General features: G+C 41.9%; 1 protein-coding gene across 1 annotated transcript in view; it reads right to left on the reverse strand.

The window, feature by feature from the left end:
* Positions 1–21,427, reverse strand: part of LOC124612915 (serine palmitoyltransferase 1) — a 115,218-nt gene that overhangs the window by 55,171 nt on the left and 38,620 nt on the right. Inside the window, exon 4 of the mRNA XM_047141404.1 lies at positions 8,615–8,777. Within this exon, the coding sequence (XP_046997360.1) occupies positions 8,615–8,777 (163 nt within the window). The remainder of the gene's footprint in view (positions 1–8,614; positions 8,778–21,427) is intronic.

Genomic DNA, 21,427 nt, shown 5'->3' on the forward strand with positions numbered 1-21,427 from the left:
GATCGAGCTGCGACAATAAATGCTCAACGATGGCGCCTCGACCTGTGGCCACTGACCCACCCCACAGAGGGTTATGGGCGTTGAAGTCGTCCAATAGCAAGAAAGGTGGCGGCAATTGGGCGACCAGTGCAGCCAGGACATGCTGGAGACATCACCATCCGGTGGAATGTAAAGACTGCAGACGGTAACAGCCTGTGGCGTCCACACGCGTACAGCGACAGCCTCTAAAGGCGTCTGGAGAGGGACAGACTCGCTGTGCAGAGTGTGAAGGACATATATGCAGACGCCACCAGACACCCTTTCATAAGCTGCTCGGTTCTTATAATAACCCCGATAGCCACGGAGGGCGGGGGTTCGCATCGCTGGAAACCAAGTTTCCTGGAGAGCAATGCAGAAGAAAGGGCGAAGGCTGAGAAGTTGGCGGAGCTCAGCTAAATGGTGGAAGAAACCGCTGCAGTTCCACTGGAGGATGGTATTGGCCATGGCTGGGAAACGCGTGACGGGTCGGGGAAGGCAGATTACGCCGCTGGGTCACCTGCTGCCTCCAAGTGAGCACCTGTGCCAGTGCTTTCCATGGCGTCGGAGGGACTGGCGAGATCGAGGTCCTCAGCGGACGCCAGGATCTCCACCTCGTCCTCAGACGCAGAGTTTGAAGGTTGCGGTGGGACAGGTGCCACCGCAATGTCAGGATGCTTGGGAGCCTTTTTCTTCAACGGCTTCGCACGCTGTGCCTTGGGAGGGTCTGGCTGGGAGGGCCCCACTGGGTCAGTCTCAGGGACGGACGACGACCGTGAAGCCCTATGACCAGCGACCGGTTGTTGTTTCAAAACTTTGCGGGTGTCCGCTTTGACACTGGGCAAAGCCTGGGAAGGGAGGGCCCCAAGGGACCCCTTCCTGGCTAGAGTAGCCGAAGAAGCCCTACGCTTCTCCGGCTGGGAAGGGGGGACGAATGTCCCCGATGGTTGGGGTGGTGTTGCTCCTGGAGTAGATGGAGCCACAGTGGGCGAAGTGCCCCCCATAACCAAGGGGGCCGGTTCATTGAGACATAGCTGAGAGGCAACAGTACGTGACGACACGGGAGAGGATCGGACTGCTTGTGCAGCAGCGGCATAGGTGGATGTCATGGGCACGGGATGTAGCCGCTCATATTTCCGCCTTGCCTCGGTGTAGGTCAGGCGGTCCAGGGTCTTATATTCCATTATCGTCCTTTCCTTCTGGAAGATCCGACAGTCCGGTGAGCAGGGGGAATGGTGTTCTCCACAGTTAACACAAATGGGAGGCGGAGCACATGGAGTATTAGGATGCGAAGGACGTCCGCAATCCCGACATGTCATGCTGGAAGTACAGCGAGATGACATGTACCCGAACTTCCAGCATTTAAAACACCGCATCGGAGGAGGGATATATGGTTTCACATCACAACGGTAAACCATCACCTTAACCTTTTCGGGTAAGACATCACCCTCAAAGGCCAAGATGAAGGCACCGGTGGCCACCTGATTATCCCTCGGACCCCGATGGACGCGCCGGACGAAGTGAACACCTCGTCGTTCGAGGTTGGCGCGTAATTCATCGCCGGACTGCAGAAGAAGATCCCGATGGAATATAATACCCTGGACCATGTTCAGACTCTTATGCGGCGTGATGCTAACGGAAACATCCCCCAACTTGTCACAATTGAGCAACCTCCGTGACTGGGCAGAGGATGCCGTTTTGATGAGCACAGAACCAGAGCGCATCTTGGACAAGCCCTCCACCTCCCCGAACTTGTCCTCTAAATGCTCCACAAAAAACTGGGGCTTGGTCGACATGAACGATTCTCCATCAACCCGCGTGCACACGAGGTACTGGGTTGAATATTCTCCACTGCCTTCTTTAGAAAGACGTTCCTTCCATGGAGTAGCTAGGGAGGGAAACGATCTCTGATCCAATTTCTTCCCATTGAGGTTAGACCTCGATTGCTTAGAGACTGCTGATGGAGGCCCACCAGCGATAGATGATGTACCACGCTTCATTGCGGGTCTTCCGCCCTGATGCCACCTACTCCGACCAAGGGCCCTCCCCACGGGCGCCACCCAGCCACAGCAATAGCCACCTGGCAGGATGGCCATTGCCGGGAGTCCTGATGCCCCAGGGAGATGGGCATCTACTCCTTGGCATACGTGGGGAGTAAACGGCGCAGGCATCAGTAGAGCGATCCCTGTGTTGTCAGGGGGCTACAACCAAGAGGGTACATGGCGGCCCCACCACAACGGACTGGCTACCGTGCTGGATGTTAGGTGACATGTGGTCCATGGGCGTCGTCAGTGCAGAAAATGGCCCTGCACAGTGCTCGGCAGAAAGTGCACGCAGGAGCGCATCCATGCCCAAGCGATGGAGAGCGGGCAAGACTGCAATGCAACGACGAATAATATGGTGAAAGTTCTCAACCGAACACGGACACAATGCACCAAGTAAGGCGCCCTTCCCCAATCGGCTCGCTCTTCGGAAAAATTTGGAGATATGGAGGTCAAACCCGACAGGGGACCATCACATAAGGCCGAAACGTTTGAGACTCCTTTTAGTCGCCTCTTACGACAGGCAGGAATACCGCGGGCCTATTCTTACCCCCGAACCCGCAGGGGGGTCTAATGTTGGTTGTAAGGCTGAACAGTAGATTGGAGAACCCTGCTGCATTACTGCACCAACCAACAAAACCCTCTTCGTAGTGACAAGACATATCAGATACTCAGTCAAGATGCTGGGCTGAACATCCCTGCTGAACCCATGTAAGTGCATGTAAGAGATGTGCATTGGTACCCCTCCACCTCCACCCACTTACATGAGAATCATCAAACATCAGAGAATTCGTCTATTTGCTGGTGAAGAGAACCAAATGCTGTTGCCCTAAATTCTATTGCAGGTGTTCCCTTGCAAACCACCATAGTGCACAAAAGTGCTGGAAGCTTTGCACTGTTGTTTGCAATAGATCCCTAAAGGCTGATCTGACACTGTGGAAATGGTTGTATACCACCTAACATTACACAGCCCTCCCAATTGCCTCCCAAGAGGCAGCACATGGTTTTGTATCATTCTCATCTGGGTATCTTCAATCCATTACGTAGTGGGCTCGTGTTTTTGACTGTAGGCAATCATTATGAAGCAGGTCTTTGTCGTTTTGTAACTCAAATAGCAGCTGAATGTTCAAATGGTGTCATCATGGTGCATGATACCTTTGTAGCCAACTTCCACTGTTGATAACACTTCTTGTTATTAAATAAAATGTACACATGGCCTATGCTTAAAACAACCCTTAAAGGCATGTTGGAAGATTGAAAAGTGCACACAAGCCGAACTGTCCCATTTGTGGTTGGAGAGGTAGTGTGCTCTACTGAGAATGTAGATTTACTTTTACCTCTGTTAAACAGGCAGTTGGACGTAGTGATTTTCTGTGCTCGAAAGAATACTGAGAAAGTAGTTTCCAATAAGAAAAATACAAATGATGAGAGTCATGGGGGGGGGGGGGGGGGGGCACGCTAAAATGCTTTTTGGACAGTTCATATTGGCAGGTTAAACTAACCAACAAGTGTAGCATCTTAGGAAACAAAGATTATGCAGACAAGGATAAAGGGGTGCTTATTCAGTTTTTTTGAATGCAACTGGCTACCTCAGCAGTCGAAGTGCACCATGCCCTGTGCTGTTGACTGCTACAGCAGTTCAGGGCAATCTGTAATTAGTAAGTTGAAATGCTGTTGAATTTTTCAGACATATGCTTGTTTATCTTTTAGCTGTGGTATAATAAGAGGTCCATTTGATTACTGTGCTGCTGGAGGATTCTCGAAAAACTTTAATCATTTGCTCTAAAACCCATAAAAATGGCATTTCAGTGTACTGTATACAAATTCATTGTTTGGTGTAAATATAATAGGTGATATTTCATAATACATTCAGTGTTTAGTAGACTTTTATGTTGTTGTGCTTTGTTGTGAGACTAAATGTTGTTAAATACTGCAGCATGGAGAGTAAATATTGTGAATGGATACTCCTAAGTCTTCAAGAGCCTATGTGCAGCCCAGAACAACAAAAAAGCCAAGGAATTTTGAGAGACGAGTCCTGAAGTACATCCAATGAGTTCACAATACAGCAGTCAAAGGGTTAATGAAGGACTTAGGCAAACAACAAACAATTTTATGAGGTAGTATGAAGTATGCACAAGAAAAGAAAAATGTAAATCAAACACAGCAATTATTAATGATAAGATGAGAGAGTAAAAAAAAAAAAGAAAGATATTAGGAACATTACAACATATGCCGAATTAAACAATGTCTTCAAGAGGATGTTGGAAAATACAATGAAAATTTGATAATAGAAATAACTGAAAAACCATGAAAATACAAAGAAACAGAACAGAAATTCTTGTTGTGCAGACATGGTGTTTAATTAGCTAAGATGGCAGATGGCACAAGAAACATCAACAAAAAGGACATTGTACAAGCAGTCCCAGGTTTCACTGAAAGAGATAAATCAGAAACACATATAGCAAGTGATGAAAATTATGAGAAACTAATGCCAGATGGAGTGTACAAGGCCATGTGGGGTATGAAGAAAAGAAAGGCATTGGGAGATGGTGTTTTAATAGAAACAGTTAAAGTTGCAGGCAAGAAAATACAGAAAGAAAAGATAATATTGTTTATAGATTTCCAGAGGACAGCAATACCTATTAACTAAAATAAAGTTGTTAAATTTGTTTTTGGATGGAATCTGCCTTGACCAAAGATTTTTTTTTTATTCCGAGTTGCAGATAGATTCATCTCCGCTATATGGTGAGTTACAACTGTCATTTCCATCATATTGTGACATTCCATTCTGGATTTTCAAATTGTTCAATTTCATTTCTTCTTGTGTACAGTATGTTTAGCCGATGTTACAGCTTCATCAGTGGATTTTCTCCTTCTTTCTTATTATCACACACTGATGCTGTAATTTCAGCTAAACATGTATAGGTAAAAAGAAAGAAAAAGAAAAATGTGTTTACTCAAGGCTGATCCCATCCAAAAACAAATTTATTTGTAACCAAACACAGACATGAGAATAAGTTTCAACTTCAAGAAGAATAATGTTACATAGTTGTTCTACAGATCAAATTCATGATAAACATTTTGATGTAGAATATGTCAAGAGAAGAAACTTAGAACACTTCTAGACATCTAAGTAAAAAATAATATTTATATGGACACATGCTATCTCTATGCAACAATCCCTCTGAGTCACAGAAGCAGCTGCTAAAAAGATAGCTCCTTATCTACATTTTTAAACATTTCTGCTAGCTGCCTGACATTTCATTTCCAAGGATAGATTGCCAGAGATTTATAGCCACGTATTTCACCCATTTCTGTGCAAAAGTTAGATTCATTAAAGGGTAACAAGATCGTTTTTCCTTCTGGTGTTGCACTTGTGTGTATCTCTTACTCTCGAACATAGATGGATTATTGATAACAAATTTCATAAATGAATAAATGTACTCTGAGTCTGTGGTTAATATTTTCAGTTGTTTAAAGAGATACCAGCAAAATGTTTGTGTGTGAACACCATACATAACTCTTATTACTTTCTTTTGTGCAGTGAATATTTTTTGTCTAACTGAGGAGTTAACCCAGCATATTATCCCACACTACATCAATATATGAAGATATGCAAAAAATGTTAACTAACTGCTTTCTCTATCCACAAAGTTGACCATAATTATTACGGCAAAAGAAATTAAACCAAAATGTTTTAGCAGGTCTACTATGTGGCGTTTCTATTTTAATTTATCATCACAAAGCACACTTCATAACTTACAATTTTCTACCTAGTTTATTGTTTCTCACTGATATACTACAGTAATAGGAGGTGGAATATTTTTTGCAGTACAATACTGAATAATTTGTGTTTTATCAAAGTTTAAAGCTAGCCCATTTGTGCAAAATCAATTACTAACTTTAAAAAAACACATCATTTAACATTTTCCTTGTTACTGGTTCTTTGCTTGGCTTTACAACAATGCTTTTATTACCTGCAAATAGGGCTAATTCTGTCTCCCAATTCAAATAAAATGGCAGCTCATTAACACAAAGCAGGAACATCAGTGGGCCTATGACCGAGCCCTGTAGGACTCCAATTATAATTCCTCCCCGTGTGATGGTGTGGTTCCCTCTTTGTATTACTTGAACAGCCTAGAGTAACTTCCTGCATTCTGCTTCTTAATTAAGAATTAAACCAGGCATTTACTGAACTATGTATTCCACAAAACTTAACTTCTCTAACAGAATATCGTGACTAAGATAACCAAATGCCTTCGACAACTCACAAATGAAACCAATTGATGATATTTTATCATTTAAAGATTTTATTATGTTCTCATCAAATATATAAATAGCTTATTCAGTAGAACAGCCCCTTTTGAAGTTAAAACTGTGATAGGTTACGTATCTCGATATTGCACAGGTGGGTAACAGCACTGGAGTACATTACCTTCTCAAAATTTTTACAAATTGATTTAAGGAGTGTCACTGGGTGCTAGTTATTAACATCTGTGAAATCGCCTGCTTTATAAGAGGCCTAAAAATTACGTACTTTAATCTATCAGGAAAAACACCCTGTGTTAATGATGCATTACATAAATGACTAAGAACATTACAAATTACAGGGCCACAAACTTTTAGTGTCTTATTGGAGATATTATCCACTATATTTGAACTTTTACTTTGTAACTTTGTGACAATCTTCCTTATTTTAGATTGGGATGGGAGATTAATTTTTAATTCATGAAATATCTGTGTTGCGTCTTCAGTTCACTGTTTTGGTTTCTCTTCTGAACTACTTGCACCAATTTTCTGATCTATTTTTAAAAATTGATGATTAAAAATATCTGTCACATATGAACATCCTTTTACAATCCTTCTATTCTCTTGAACAGAAGTAATGTCATCTTCTGTGGCTTCTATCCCTGGCTTTCTTTTAGCAATATTCCGTACTGATTTCATTACTTTTTTCTGGCTATTTTGTGCAAGTCCTTTCTCCATTTTGGTGTGACTCTGATATATGTAGTCATCCAATGTTTCATTAATGATTTGACACATTATATTTAATTACAGTTAATGTAACCATTATACTTCTGAAGAAATGAGACAAACAAACAACACGTCATATCAGCCAGATATTCTTAGAATTATCACCAGCCACATAGGAAAAAAACTGGATGTAATCAACCAAAAGAACACACTGGTTTTAGCAGTGGTTAGACCATAGTAGAACAAAATATTAACATAATTATGGTACAGATCAATGAGTATAAATCATCACTGTTCCTGGGATTCATCGTTTATGAGAAAGCATTTGAGTCAGTTTCGAAAAAATCTGTACTAACAGCCCTTGAGAAGCAAGGTAAAAATTAAACTTAAGTCAGTATACTAAAGAAAAATTATATGAACAATAGTTTCTGATTTCATCACAATAGTGTGAAATTAGAAATGAAAGGAGCAGGCAAGGAGATTCTGTATCACCAGAACTACTCTCAGCAATTCCAAAGGAAGTTTTCAAATTGTTAAACTGGGAAAACAGGGAAAGAGGATGTGATAAAGCAACCTTTACTTTGCTGATGAAATTGTACTGTCAACTAAACTAGATGTATTTCAACAATAAATGAAAAAACTTAATACGGCAAGCTTAAAAATAGGTCTAAAAAGTAATTACAATAAGACTAATCTAACGTTCAACGGACACATCAAAAAGAAAACTGTATGAAGTCATAACACCAGCTGTGTTCTTGTATACAGTATAATTAAAAATGAATGGTCTGATTATAACAGGAAAGTATAAATGGCCTAGAGTGTTTTAGTAGAATGGACAAGTTTTTCATACAAAGCTTCTGATAATGAGGGCAGTGAGACATGAACTTTCAATGCCTAAATTATTCAAAAACTGGGGGGGGGGGGGGGGGGGGGCATGGTTCTACAGCAGAAATGGAGAGAAGCTCACTGACATTGGAAACTGCTGAGGAGGGGGAGACCCTCACAAAAACAAACTGAAATTGATGAAATAATTATGAACCATAATAAGCATGAAATGGAGGTGTGTGGAACTTGTAGCTGGATGACCAGGTAGTAGCAGGAGAAAGGAAGTACTCTGTTGAGTTGCAGTCCACATAACACACACTCACAAGACTATGACCCAATGAATGGGGGATAGTGACATTAGAAACATGGAGGAGCAACATGGATGTTTAGGGATGAAGACCAAAAACACAGTCCAGCAGTGGATGTTGAATGGATCGTCATTATTCAATTACAATAAAGTCATGATATGTTACTTATGTCCTACAGTTAAAAAATTTTCATTGAATCTTGTCCCACAGGTGCTAATAATTTTTTAAATAAATCCACACCACCTACAATTGTCAATTTCTATGTTTAATGGAATAATTTAAAAATGATTTTTACTTAGTTGTGTTCAGTCAAGAGTTTTGTGTGTATTCAATACTTCTAACATCATTAATCTCCAACCTGTACAAAATTATGGATGAAATAGTACCTTTTAATACACATTACTGAAATTTTATAAGAAACAGAGAACTTTCAAGAGAGTCAGATCTTACCAACAGTCCCATAGAATCCTCTTGGACCACATGAACCAACACCATATTTCCTTAAAGTCCGAACAGCACATTCTTCAATTTCTGTATTTCCAATAAATCCCAGATAATTGTGGGAAGCCAAATTCAAGCAATGATGTCCACTTAATGTTATGTACTTTCCAGCCTTAAACAAAGAAGACAAGGACATCAGCTTAAACATGGACGCCAACATGAGTCCTGGTGTGGAAGTTAAACATGCTACTCCAAAAATGGAGATGTATGTGCATAGATATATTTGGTAACATACATCAAAAAAGCTTACAATTAACAGTAAGAACCACCCTTCTTGCAAACTTAATGAGTGTCCTTACAACAAAGTGATCCCTGTATTATTGCTAAAAGCAGAAGTAAAACATTTTGTACAGTCCTCTTTTCTTGTAATGAAATATATTGAAATATTTATAAACTTGGAGTAATAAATTTCATGTTATGTATGCACCAATTAGTGTGTCACACTATCAGCATGAAAATCATATATCAAAAATATTTGATATCGCTTTGTTCTTTCTAAGCAAGAAGTTTTCATGTGAAATTTAAAAAGCCCCCAGCATACAGATTGTTCCATGAAATTTTGGACAAACTGCCAGATGTCTGCATCTTGCTGCCAAGATATTTCAGTTTTCTGGCCATCCTCAGGTGAATGCTGGAAAAAATGCACTGAGCTCCTGTATTTAAGGCCTCACAAGTACATGTGTGGTGTACCCAGTTGAAGCTGTGCATACATTGCTTTAGTGCATATGCTTCTTCTGCAAGTCTGTGTGCTGTGCCGTGCATCTGTTTTTCTATGACAGAATTCCATGCAGAATCTAACTGAAAGCCACGATCCCGATTGATATGGTTCTGATGTTCGATGCTGTGATCCTGAACATCATTTGTCCAACACAAGATTTGCCCTGTTCACATGGAATCCTGCTAACATGTGCCTTGCACAACTTTAAGTCATCTTTAATAGATCCCATGAGCACCAAGTTTTTTCTTAGTTGGTTGACTGTGGGTAAGGGACTAAACAGCAAGGTCATCAATACCTCGGTCAAGAGTTCATTGATACGGAGATAGTGGTGTCCACCAGGAATGTGTTTGGATGAGGAACGTATGCAGGAGTGGTACAAGCAATGCATTGAAGGTAATAGTGATGCCAGAGCTGAAAAAACGATTTACAGAGAAGTAACAGTATATGGACTGGATAGGCATGTAGGTTACGGCAGGCTAGTGGTCTCCCAGTATGGACACCCATAGTGTAGTTTGTAGAGGGGGAGGGGGGGGGGGGGGGGGGGGGGGGGGGGGAAGGGGAGCTACAACTGGGGGTACGGAGTATTTTCAATATTCTGGAAGATGAATGGCAACTTAAAAGCAGCCATAAATAAGTTCCAGTTCTGATCATGTTAAAGACCTGTGTAATATTTTTTTGAAAGAGAAACACCTGACTACACTATAGTTTTTCCTTTCCCTGAGAGCTAGGAGGAGGCTGCAGGCGCCCTTTGTCTCCAGTTATGAATGTCCTTGTCTCCCAGGGCTCAGCCATAGCGAGAGAAAACCCACCCGCATCTGACACCCGCAACCCATTAAGGGTGAAGGCAGCTACAGACTACAGAATGCCTTCTAGTGAAGAGATCCGAAAAAGGAAAAGGGAAAAGGTCAAAAATTTAAGGAACATCAATTGGGATGTCATATGAGTGTCTCCCCCATAGGCGTTGCATGCGAAGGGGCAGGCTCTCCCACAGCTGTTCCACCCCCAGTCCAACATAGCCAAACATTAAAGAGGAAGATAGCACTCACTAATCAGCAAGACATTAAAGAGGAGGATAGTACCCACTAATCAACTGAGTGCTACTTCTACAGCAGAAAACAGGTTGTGGAAGAAAGAGGCAAACTGTCTAAAAGCAATAAAACAAAGGATAGGAGCGAAGACGAAGGCAGCAGACAAAGCACGCATGAACCCCCGAGACCCCCCCCCCCCCCCCCGCCCCCCCCCCCCCCCTGCAGGGATTTTAAAATATTATATCTGAGAACAAAAATCACTGTCATGGAGAAGACGGAGAACCAGTTCAATTGGCTGTGAGTTGACACCAATACGAGAGGCAAAGAATCCACTGACATCTACAGCTACATGGCTACTCTACAAATCACCCCACAATGCCTGGCAGACGGTTCATTGGACCACCTTCACAATAATTCTCTATTACTCCACTCTTGCACAGCATGCAGAAAAAACGATATCTTTCTGTACGATCTCTGATTTCCCTTATTTTATTATGTTGATCATTTCTCCCTGTATAGGTTGGTAACAGCAAAATATTTTTGCATTCAGAGGAGAAAGATGATGATCAAAATTTCATGAAAAGATCCCTTCACAATGAGAAACGCCTTTGTTTTAATGATACCCACTCCAAATCCCGTATCATGTCCATGACTCATTCTCCCCTATTTCTTGATAATACACAACATGCTGCCTTCTTTGAACTTTCTGGTAAGGATTCCCCAACAAGCAGCAGTACTTCAAAAGAGGACGGACAAGCGTTTTGCAGGCAGTATCTATCGTAGACCTTTTGCATCTTCTAAGTGCTCTGCCAATGAAATGCAGTCTTTGGTTTACCTACCCCACAAAATTTTCAGTGTGTTCTTTCCAATTTAAGTTGTTCATAATTGTAATCCCTAGGTATTCGATTGAATTTACGGCCTTTAGATTCGATTGATTTATTGTCTAACAAAAGTTTAACACATTCCTTTTAGCACTCATGTGGATGACCTCACACTATTCATTATTTTGGGCCAACTGCCAATTTTCGCACCATACAGATACCTTATGTAAATCATTTTGCAATTTGTTTTGATCATGACCAGACTCAACATGGAGAGCCAGGAGGAGGGAACATTCTACCATCATATAAGCGACTGTCAATAAGGCTCCACAACAACAATACGGTGGTGGAACATAAAGTAAAACAAAATTATGGGTTGGTCTGGTATGACAAATGTGGAGACGACATACAACAGTGGATTATTTCTGGGAGAAATGAAGGAAGAGTGACAAGCAACAGTTGGTACTGTCAGAACTGTAGAAGAAAGACCAATACTTTGACAAGGAGACTGTCTATGGGACTAATCTGGAAGGTGCTTAGTGGCCAGTCACACTCCATGATGGTGGAATATGTAATGGGTCTCACAACTTCAAAGCTGAGGGTGTTGAGCCATAAACCTGGCAACCATAGTCCAGGTGAGACTAGAGCAGAACCTGGTAGATATGAACGAGAGTAGCGTGATCTACACTCCAAGAGATGTGGGCAAGGAAGCAGAGAGGTTTATGCTTTTGTGTGCAGTTAGTCTTTAGTTGACAAATGTGGGTGAGCCAATTCAGCTTCTTATCAAAGGTGAGTCTCAAAATTGGGACTGTGCAACAATGTCCAGATGCTGTGTAACCAAGTAAAGTTCTGAGTAAGGATTAACTGTGGTACAATGACAAAAATACACAGCCCTTGTTATTGCAGAAGAGAACTGGAAACCATGGTGAAGAATCCAAGCAGAGACCTGTGGCATCGTGCCTTGAAATTGGCACACAGCCAAGGCTGTGGGAGCTGTGCCAAACACAAAAGTCATCAACACATAGTGTAGGGGTGACCATATCGCCAACAGAGATCTCTAGCTCAATAATGGCATTGAGGAAAAGCGTGACACTCAGCATGGAGCCCTGTATGATGTCGTTCTCTCGGATCTGTAGAAATCTGTGTGAAGTGCCAGCTGTAACATGGAACAACCAGTGGGATAAAAACTGACAGATAAAAATGAGTAATGAGGCTCAAAAGCCCATCACGTATGGTAAGTAAAATGTGATGGCGTCAAGCAGTGTCATAGCCATACGTAGGTTGAAAAATACTGCACTGAAATGTCGGCAATTAGAAAAAGCCTGTCGGACTGCCATTTCCAACCTAACCAGATGGTCAGTTATGTATTGCCCCTCCCACACACCACACTGGTAGGGAGACAAAAGGCTCTAAGATTTGAGGACCAGCACAATCAATGTACAACTGTCATTTCAAACAGTTTGCAGAGCATGGTCGTGAGGCTAATCACCCAATAACTGTCAATGGATGTTGGTTGGGCTTTTGCCTACCTTAAGGATTGGAATGTTGGTGCTATCTCGCCATTTTGAAGGGAAGACTTTGTCAAGCCAAATACATTTGAAGACTCTGAAGAGTTGTAACCGTTGAGGAACACTAATATGTTGCATCATATGAATGTGAATGGAATCAGGACCTGGGGTAAATCATGAGATGAGACAAGAGCCTTAAGCAATTACCAGTCAATGAATGGTTCTTTGTTCACTTTGGCATGCCAAGGGGCAGAGCAGACATGGATGTCTTCAATTCATCGCTCATGCATATCCAGGAGGCAGCCGCATAAGAAAAGAATACCAACACCATTGCAGAGTGGGTCACAATGAGTTCAGCAAGAGGTGATGCATGAGTACAGAGACTATCACTAAGTAAGAAACCCAGTACAGATGCGGTTCTGTGGTGGCCCAGAAGGCTACGGAGGTTGATCTTCAGCTGGAATGATGAGGCATATCCCAGGGAGGAGACATAGTGGTCCCTGCATTCCTTATTAATGTGTTTGATTAGATAGTGAGCCTTAGCATGATTATGCTTTAAAGTGATAAGGTTGGCCTGTGAAGGAAGTACCTCAAAACATTGCAGGGCTCCTTGGCAATCCTGAACAGCTGCTGAAATGTCTTTTGTCCACCAGGGCACTGGCTGGCAATGGAGGGGACCTGTGGAATGGAGAATAGCAGTTCCAGTGCCATAAGTGATAACATCGGAGGTGTCCTGCACAACCTTGTCGAACCAATCTGCAGAGTGGGGGCCAAGGTAACAGCAGAGGCATACAACTGTCAATCAGCTCTTCGAAGAACCCAGTGTGGTAGTTGATCCATCTAGTGGTGGCAAGGAAGTGAAGGATCACTGGAAAGTGATCACTGTCACAAGGATCGTCACATAGCATGAAAATGTGTAAAAGAGGTAAGATTGGTCCGCGGAGTACGATGTGAAGTCACAAGACTGGGGAAAAGATTGTTAGGTCAATAGCTGAATAAGTATCATGGGCAGCACTGAAGTGGGGAGAAGCACTGCCATTGAGGAGACACAGATTATGGTCTGTAAGGAGCTTGTCAATTGGAGGCCCCTGCCAGATGAAATGGTACTCTCCCACAGAATGTGGTGCACATTGAAGTCCTCAAGAAGGAGAAAAAGGGGACATGGGAGAAGACGGTTGCAAACAGTGATTACTAAGGCCATTTGCACCCACACTGCTATTGTTGCAACTGTCGTATGAAGGGGAATCCACTCACTACCGACATTTGTGCAAATCAATGTACAGACTCTATAGATAACCCCTCAGTTCCAGCACACTTATGACAGAATGCACAGTGCCCTCAGTGTGTTGGGGAATGCTCATCTGTCATGCGTGTTTCTTACAGACCAATGTAAATTGCAGAAGACGAGGAAATAAGGTACTGTAATTCAGGCAGGTGATAGTAATATTCAATACAGTTCCAATCAATGTTCCCTTTATGGGTGCCCAGGTTAGGTGGTTAAGGGGACAGGCAAACATGGCCAAGTCCCAGGATCACTGCCTGTCATCAATGGTGATGGAAAGACATCAGTGGTGATTGGCTGATTGGCTTTCAGAAACTGGCTGTGTGTGTGTGTGTGTGGGGGGGGGGGGGGGGGGGGATCTGGTGCCTCTGAGGTCAGTGGAGTAGCCTTCCCTCGATTCTTCTTCGCCTTTGTAGTCTTTGGTGATCGAGATTCTTGCGAGGGCCTATGTGCAATAAGCATGGGGACAGGAGCTCTCTGTGAAGTCTGGAAGGTAGGACACGAGGTACTGGCAGAACTGAAGCTGTGAGGACGGGTTATGAGTCATGCTAGGGTAGCTCAGATGGTAGAGCACTTGCCTGCAAAAGGCAAAGGTCCCGAGTTCGAGTCTCGGTCCAGCACACAGTTTTAATCTGCCAGGAAGTTTCATATCAGTGCACACTCCGCTGCAGAGAGAAAAATCTCATTCTGGAAGCATGGGGACAGATAAAGAGTGGGCAGCCCTGGAACCCACAAGCCACAGTTTCTTCAACCACTGGCTGGTGTTGAGCCTCTCATCTGTGGTTTTCCGGGAGATGGGACTCACTGGTAAATGCCATAGGAGGGAGCTACTTCTCTGGCTGTGTGCGAGAATTGGTTTCCGAAGATGGTGCCACAGGAAACACAAGAGGGGAGGGCAGTAGTAGAACTGGTTTGAAAAAAACTGAGGTATTGTGATGAAAGCTGTGACTTTTCATAATTGGTCATTATATCAACAGGGTGTAGGCATTCATATTTTTTTCATGCCTCAGTGTATTACATGTGGTCAACAGATTTATATTCCTGTATTTTGCCTCTACATCCTGTTTCGAGTAGCCACCTGTGATTTGGCCAACCCACTGTAAGCAAGTGTCCACATCGTTTAAGAAACTCTGCTGATTTTATCAGCAGACTTAAGTCACCTAAGTCTGGAAAGCAACGACTTTTTGGTCAGTTTTGAGGTCATTTTACTTTTTACAAATGCGCCTCTTGTGGGCTCACTATGCCTCATCAGCAAATGTTTTGGGGCTGTCATTAGAGCATTGTTTGAGCATACTCTCTCCTTGATGGATTTTTGAAAATAGTTTTTCGAACAACTTGACAGTGTCGCCATGGGAAGTCCTTGTTACCCCTGGTGGCCAACCTATTTATAGGTTTTGAGGAGCGAGCATTTGCCTCAGCTTTTTCAAAAGTGACAGTATTTTGGCGATACAATGATGGTACTTTTGTAGTCTGGCCTCATGGTTTGGACATTCTCCGAGGATTCCTCCAACATTTGAACTCCGTACATGAAAACACCAAATTTGCTATGAAGATGTATAAAGAAGATTGTTTGCTGTTTTTAAATGTCTCGGTGTGACATAAGAGCAATGGCATGCTTGGACATTCAGTGTTCCTGGAGCCCACTCATACAGACTTGTATTTACAAGCTACTAGTTGCCACCATCCAGCACAAATGATGGGCATTTTGAGGACCTTAATACACCGAACCTATGCCATCTCGGTTGCTGATAATCTGTGAATGGAACCAGAACACCTGCAAACTGCATTTCTCAACAACGGATTTTAATTTTAGCAAGTACAGAAAATGCTACAGATATATAAGTGATAGGAAAGAGAAGAGGATGAGGCCTTCAGAATGACTGGTTACTGGGCATGTTTCCACAAAAATATGCAGAATATTAACCTCTTAACTGACTGTCCCGAGATAACTTGAGCCCCAAATTTTGCATGTCTGATTATAAACGTTGTAGTTCCTTCTGCTGTCACTAGCTAGTGTTTTTTTGTAGGTTCACATTCTGTTGCAGTGTACTGCTACTGGCTTGAGCTCGTGAAGTCGTTGCAACATTACCGTCTTGTTTCATAGCATTCTGGTGCAGTTGTATTATGTATGCTTGCGGTTTTCTAAAATGAATAGTGATTATTCCAGCAAGGAAGAGCAGTAGGAAGAGATCTCTGTTTCAGAATCTGGTGATGACTCTTTTGAACATTCATCCAGTGAGGAAAATGACAAAGATATAGACTGGTCACAGGTTAGAGTGTGGCATGTTGTTGAGCCAAATCCTTATAGTGCTCGACCAAGATTTTCATTTACTGCTAATCGCAGATGTAAGATCCCTTTTGTTGATGGATGAACTTCAAGTATTTGAACACTTTTTTGATAGGGATTTGATGGAAATGATACAGGTGGAAACAATTAAATATGCCAGCCAATGTGTTTCAACCACCAGATGTTACGTTTTGTTGCCTTCATGTGAAGCACTTAGAATTTTCCTTGTTCTAATCATTCTACAAAGTGTTGTTCAGGAATTTGATGTACTGGTTATGGTGGGCAAGCATATCAAATCCATTTTTCAATGACGTAATGTCTTACAAGAGGTTTTTCCAAATGTACTGGTTGTGGTGAGCAAGCATATCAAATCCTTTTTTCAATGACATAATGTCTTACAAGAGGTTTTTCCAAATCTAAAAGTACCTTCAGCTTTCTAGTAATGAAATGTATGATGCTGAAAATCACCCAAATCCTAAAAAGCTGAACAAAATTTGGCCAGTCTACCAACACCCTGAAAACAAATTCAAAACTTCGTATGTTCCTGAATGGGACATTACGATGGATGAAAGTCTACTTTTGTAGAAGGGTGAACTGGGTTGGGTACAATATATGCTGATGAAAAGAGCAAGATTTGGGATAAAATTCTACATGCTTTGTGAATTGCCTAGTGGATATGAGTGACGCCTGATTATTTACACAGGGAAAGGGACAAAGCTGAATTCAGACTTTATTGATTTTCCAATGTCATCACAAGTTGTTATAACACTTGCAAAACCATTCCTGAAGTAAGATTACTGTCTAATGACACACAACTTTCACACATCCCCACAGTTAGCAGGTTTGCTAATTTTGAAGTCCACTGGTAGTTATAGAACAACAAAAATAACCTGGAACGAGGTGCCAAAATCTCTGCAAAATAAAAAAAAATTGTGAAACAAGGAAATTGCACCTGAAACACAAGGAAAAGTTCTAGCACTGCAATGAAAGGACAAGTTCTTTCAATTATCCACACTATGGATATGATGGAGACTCAGAAAAGGTCAAAGAAAATAATGAAGCCAAAGCTTGTGCTTCACTACACCGAAATTGTGAGGAGTGGATCGAGCCAATCAGAGAATGGCATTGTATATAATACCCAGAAAGCAAGGCAAGAAGTATTATAAGAAAACCTTTGACTGTTTGCTGGAAATTTCTGTGTGGAATTCATTTATTTTGCATGGCATATCTGGAGGGAAAAAGGACTCACTGGAATTTATCGTGAAATTCTCAGAAAAAATAGTTACGAAGTATAAAGGGAGTGTAATTTCTCCTAAGCCAGGCTGCAAGGATGAAGGTCCCACCCTCTTTGGTTGACAGAAAGACATTTTCCAGAAGAAATCGAGCCAACAGAGGAGACAAAGATCAATCTGACAAAAGTGTATATTGTTTGCTCCAAGAAGCAGGATGCATGTGGAAACCACGACCTGAGAAAAACACGATACTATTGCTCCCCAGTGCCAGGTCCCCCTGTGCGTCATACCGTGTTTCAGAATCTATCATACACTAATGGGTTTCTAATACCATTTTAATATGTGATTCTCATATGTACAACTTATCTAACACCTTACTAGTATATTCAAATCACAAATTTTCATCTTTGTAGGAAATACTGTGTTATAATGACTATTTGCGGAGATTTTTGATGAACTGAGTTATCACGAGGTAATACTTTTTATCCACTTCCACCCACAATATTGACTTATATTTTCAAGATAAACACAGGAATGAATTGCCAAAGCAATATATTTTTCAAAAAAAGTGTAAAATTAAGTAGGACAAAATAGGTAAGATTTTGAAAGTTTTGTGGCAGGAGTAGGTACATTAGGAGGTTAAGACGACCTACGGTTAAAGTGAACTTTACTCACCCTTCCAAAATCTCAGCGCTGCAGACATCTATCAAAGTTGACTTAGAGTTAAGCAAAGCAGGTGTTTAAAGGACTCCATACAAATGTGACAAATCCCACATAGAGCAAAAGATGCACCCGTTCAAGACTGCATCATGGAATATCAGTGGCGTACTCACCTCCTCCAAGTCAATAAGTCCATTATCTTAGAACAGAGTATTTCTACAGGTCATCTGATGAAATGCAAGGAAACAAAAATTGTGGCTCACTTGTCAAACTTTCGGAGTTCCCTCATCAATGAAACAGTGGCATTCAATCAGGATGGAATCCAGTCATGGGGAAAATATTATGCATGTTGCAGCTAATGTTGTTCTGTGATTTTACTATGTGTTGATACTGATGAGCTGAGCTTTCACCATGCACTATGTGAAGCAGCAGAAACTAAAGTGCTCAAGTAGCATATGTGCTGAACCAACTGGGTACACCAAGCATGTGCCAGCACAGTCTTAAATATGGGAGCTCAGTGTATTTTTGCCGGTATTCACCTGAAGATGACCAGAAGACTCTGTGCTGAAATACTTCGGCAGTGAGTTGCAGACATCTGGTAGTTTGCCCAAAACTTCATGGAACAAGAAGATTTTAACTGATAGCAACCTACCTACTTGTTATCCTGGTACTTCCACACAGCAATGAAGTAACAGCTTGCATGGCAATGTTACCTTCAATACCACATAAGCGGTAATCTATGCTTACTCATTTACATGAATATGTGTGTACTCTGAAACTCTCATTATTGTTTTAATAAATAATGAACAAGTTGAATCGTTTGGACAATATTCACTGTTGTAAACTGACTCACTTGGTGGTAAGTATGGAAATCAGAGTTCTTCACTCAATCAAACATGTAATCTATGAGGCATATTCAGAAAGTAGTGTACTGTGACCAAAAGAGGTTTTCTTTTTCCCCCCTTATCCCAACAATGAGTGGTAGAGAGAGGAGAGAGATCCCCTGACCACAGCAAGCATTTCTGGCATACAATAGCATATAAGCTAATGTTGTTGTGTCCAGCTGCACGAAGTATGTCTGTAAGAAGTACCGCCAAGTGCAAGCCATGTTCTGTGATCCGCTTCCTACTTGCAGAAGAAATAACATCTACCAAAATTTCTTCGCGAATCAAAATGGTTTATGGCAAAGACGTTATGAACAAAACAGCCATTTTAACTGGTGTATGAAGTTTAGTGGTGGCAAAACAAACGTTCATGATGAACATAGGAGTGGAAGATCTTCTATTCTGACTGATGAGTTGGTGAAAAAAAAAAATGAGGGAACTGTTCATTAACTCTCTTTTACGAGACACTCACAGAAACACTGGGATACCAGGAACTGTATGCAAGATGGTTTCCAAAACAGATGACAGAGCAGCACAAGAAAAATTGTGTTAATAGCGCCCATGAGTTTCTTGAATGACTTGAATTAGAAGATGAGGATTTTCTGAACTTTATTGTGACAGGAGATGAAACATGGGTGGCCCACTACACACCTGAAACAGAAAGACAATCACCACAGTGGCTCACACTAATTTCCCATCTGCCAGAAAATTCAAAACCACAATGTTGGGTAAAAAATCATGGTCTCGTTGTTCTGGGACTGAAAAGGCATTGTTCTCGTCAGGGAAGAGATGAACACCAATTCACAGCAATATTGCGAGACCCTAAAAAAAATCAAATGGAGCATTCAAAACAAAATGAGGCGGATGCTGATGAGAGAAGTGTGCTTGTTGGCCAACAATGCTCATCCTCACACAGCCTTAATCACCAAGGTGAACTTGGACTCATTTGGTTGGAATGTTTTGAATCCCCCCGCCCTTCCAACACTGCCCTGACTTGGCGCCAGCAGACTGTCATCCACTCTCTTCCCAGATGGCACACACAATAACTTTTCAACCAATGAGCATGCGCAGAAAGAGGTTCTGATGTGGGGAAGTAGGTGGCAGGGGAGTTCTTTGAGAAGGGAATAAAGAAACTTGTGCCACGGCTCAACACATGTTTTGAAAGATATGGCAGTTATGTTGAAAAATAATCAACAATATAATGTTTCCTTTTTTTTCAAATACACTTTTTTATAATTAAAGTTAAACTTTGAAAACACTATAGAAATAATACCACTGGTAACAATGATGTTGGCAGAAGAAAAAAAATAGTGTGAAAATTGATCAATAGATGGCGCTGTGTGTGTCAGAATACAGAAATGAAAAAATCTGTCATGTGCACAACCTATTGAAGTTGGTATAAACACTCCAGGCACACGGCTTTTTCCTCCTTTCATGTCTGTGACGTTTGCCGTGACTGTCTCAACGTAGAATCGCAATCTGCTTGTAAAGCTGTATAACAAGAATGATTACTGTGCATATGTCGCTCTGCAGAAGTTCCAGACACTGAAGGGTTTGAAAAAAGGCGTTGGTCCAATGACTGCCATGAATCTGGAGAAAATGAAAATGGGTTCTTTGGTGCGCAACCAGGGAGAGGGAGGAAACAAACTGATTCAATGTCAGTGGAAGCAGTGGCCACAGCAATGCAGGAGGAGATGAGTGGTGGTGTGCAAATGTGTAGTGCAAGGAGAATTGCCCGAACACTGGACATACCTGTGAGCACGGTGCATAAAATCCTATAAAACGTCCTTCTTTGTTATCCATTCAAAATTACTCATGTGCACGAGTTGCTTCCTGTTGACATGCCAGCAAGAGAGACCTTTGCTTTAGAATTTCTTGCTCACATGAAAGTGGACAATGATTGGCTGTGGAAGATTTTGTGGACTTACGAAGCCAACTTCCATCTGACATGATACGTCAATAGACAGAATTGTCGAATATGGGCAACAATCCACACGCAAATCAACCAGCACCACTTCATCCTGTAAAGGTCACTGTGTGGTGCGGGTTTACGGCATCATTTATCATAGGGGCATATTTTTTTGAAGAGACAGGTGCTTCCAGGGACAAGTGCTTCTGGTCCTGTTACCTGTACCGTCACTTGTAAGCGCAATGAGTGTCTTTTGCACAACCACGTCATTCCATCTCTCCAACAGCATGGATGGGATCATTTTTATGCAAGATGGCACACCTCTGCACATTGCAAATCCAGTTAAGCAGCTGCTGAAGTGCCACTTCAGAAATGCTAGAATATCAGCCACCATTTCCCTACAACCTGGCCGTCCTGATCAGCTGATCTCAAG

Source organism: Schistocerca americana, chromosome 4, assembly GCF_021461395.2.
Source record: "Schistocerca americana isolate TAMUIC-IGC-003095 chromosome 4, iqSchAmer2.1, whole genome shotgun sequence".
NCBI classification, from domain to species: Eukaryota; Metazoa; Arthropoda; class Insecta; order Orthoptera; family Acrididae; genus Schistocerca; species Schistocerca americana.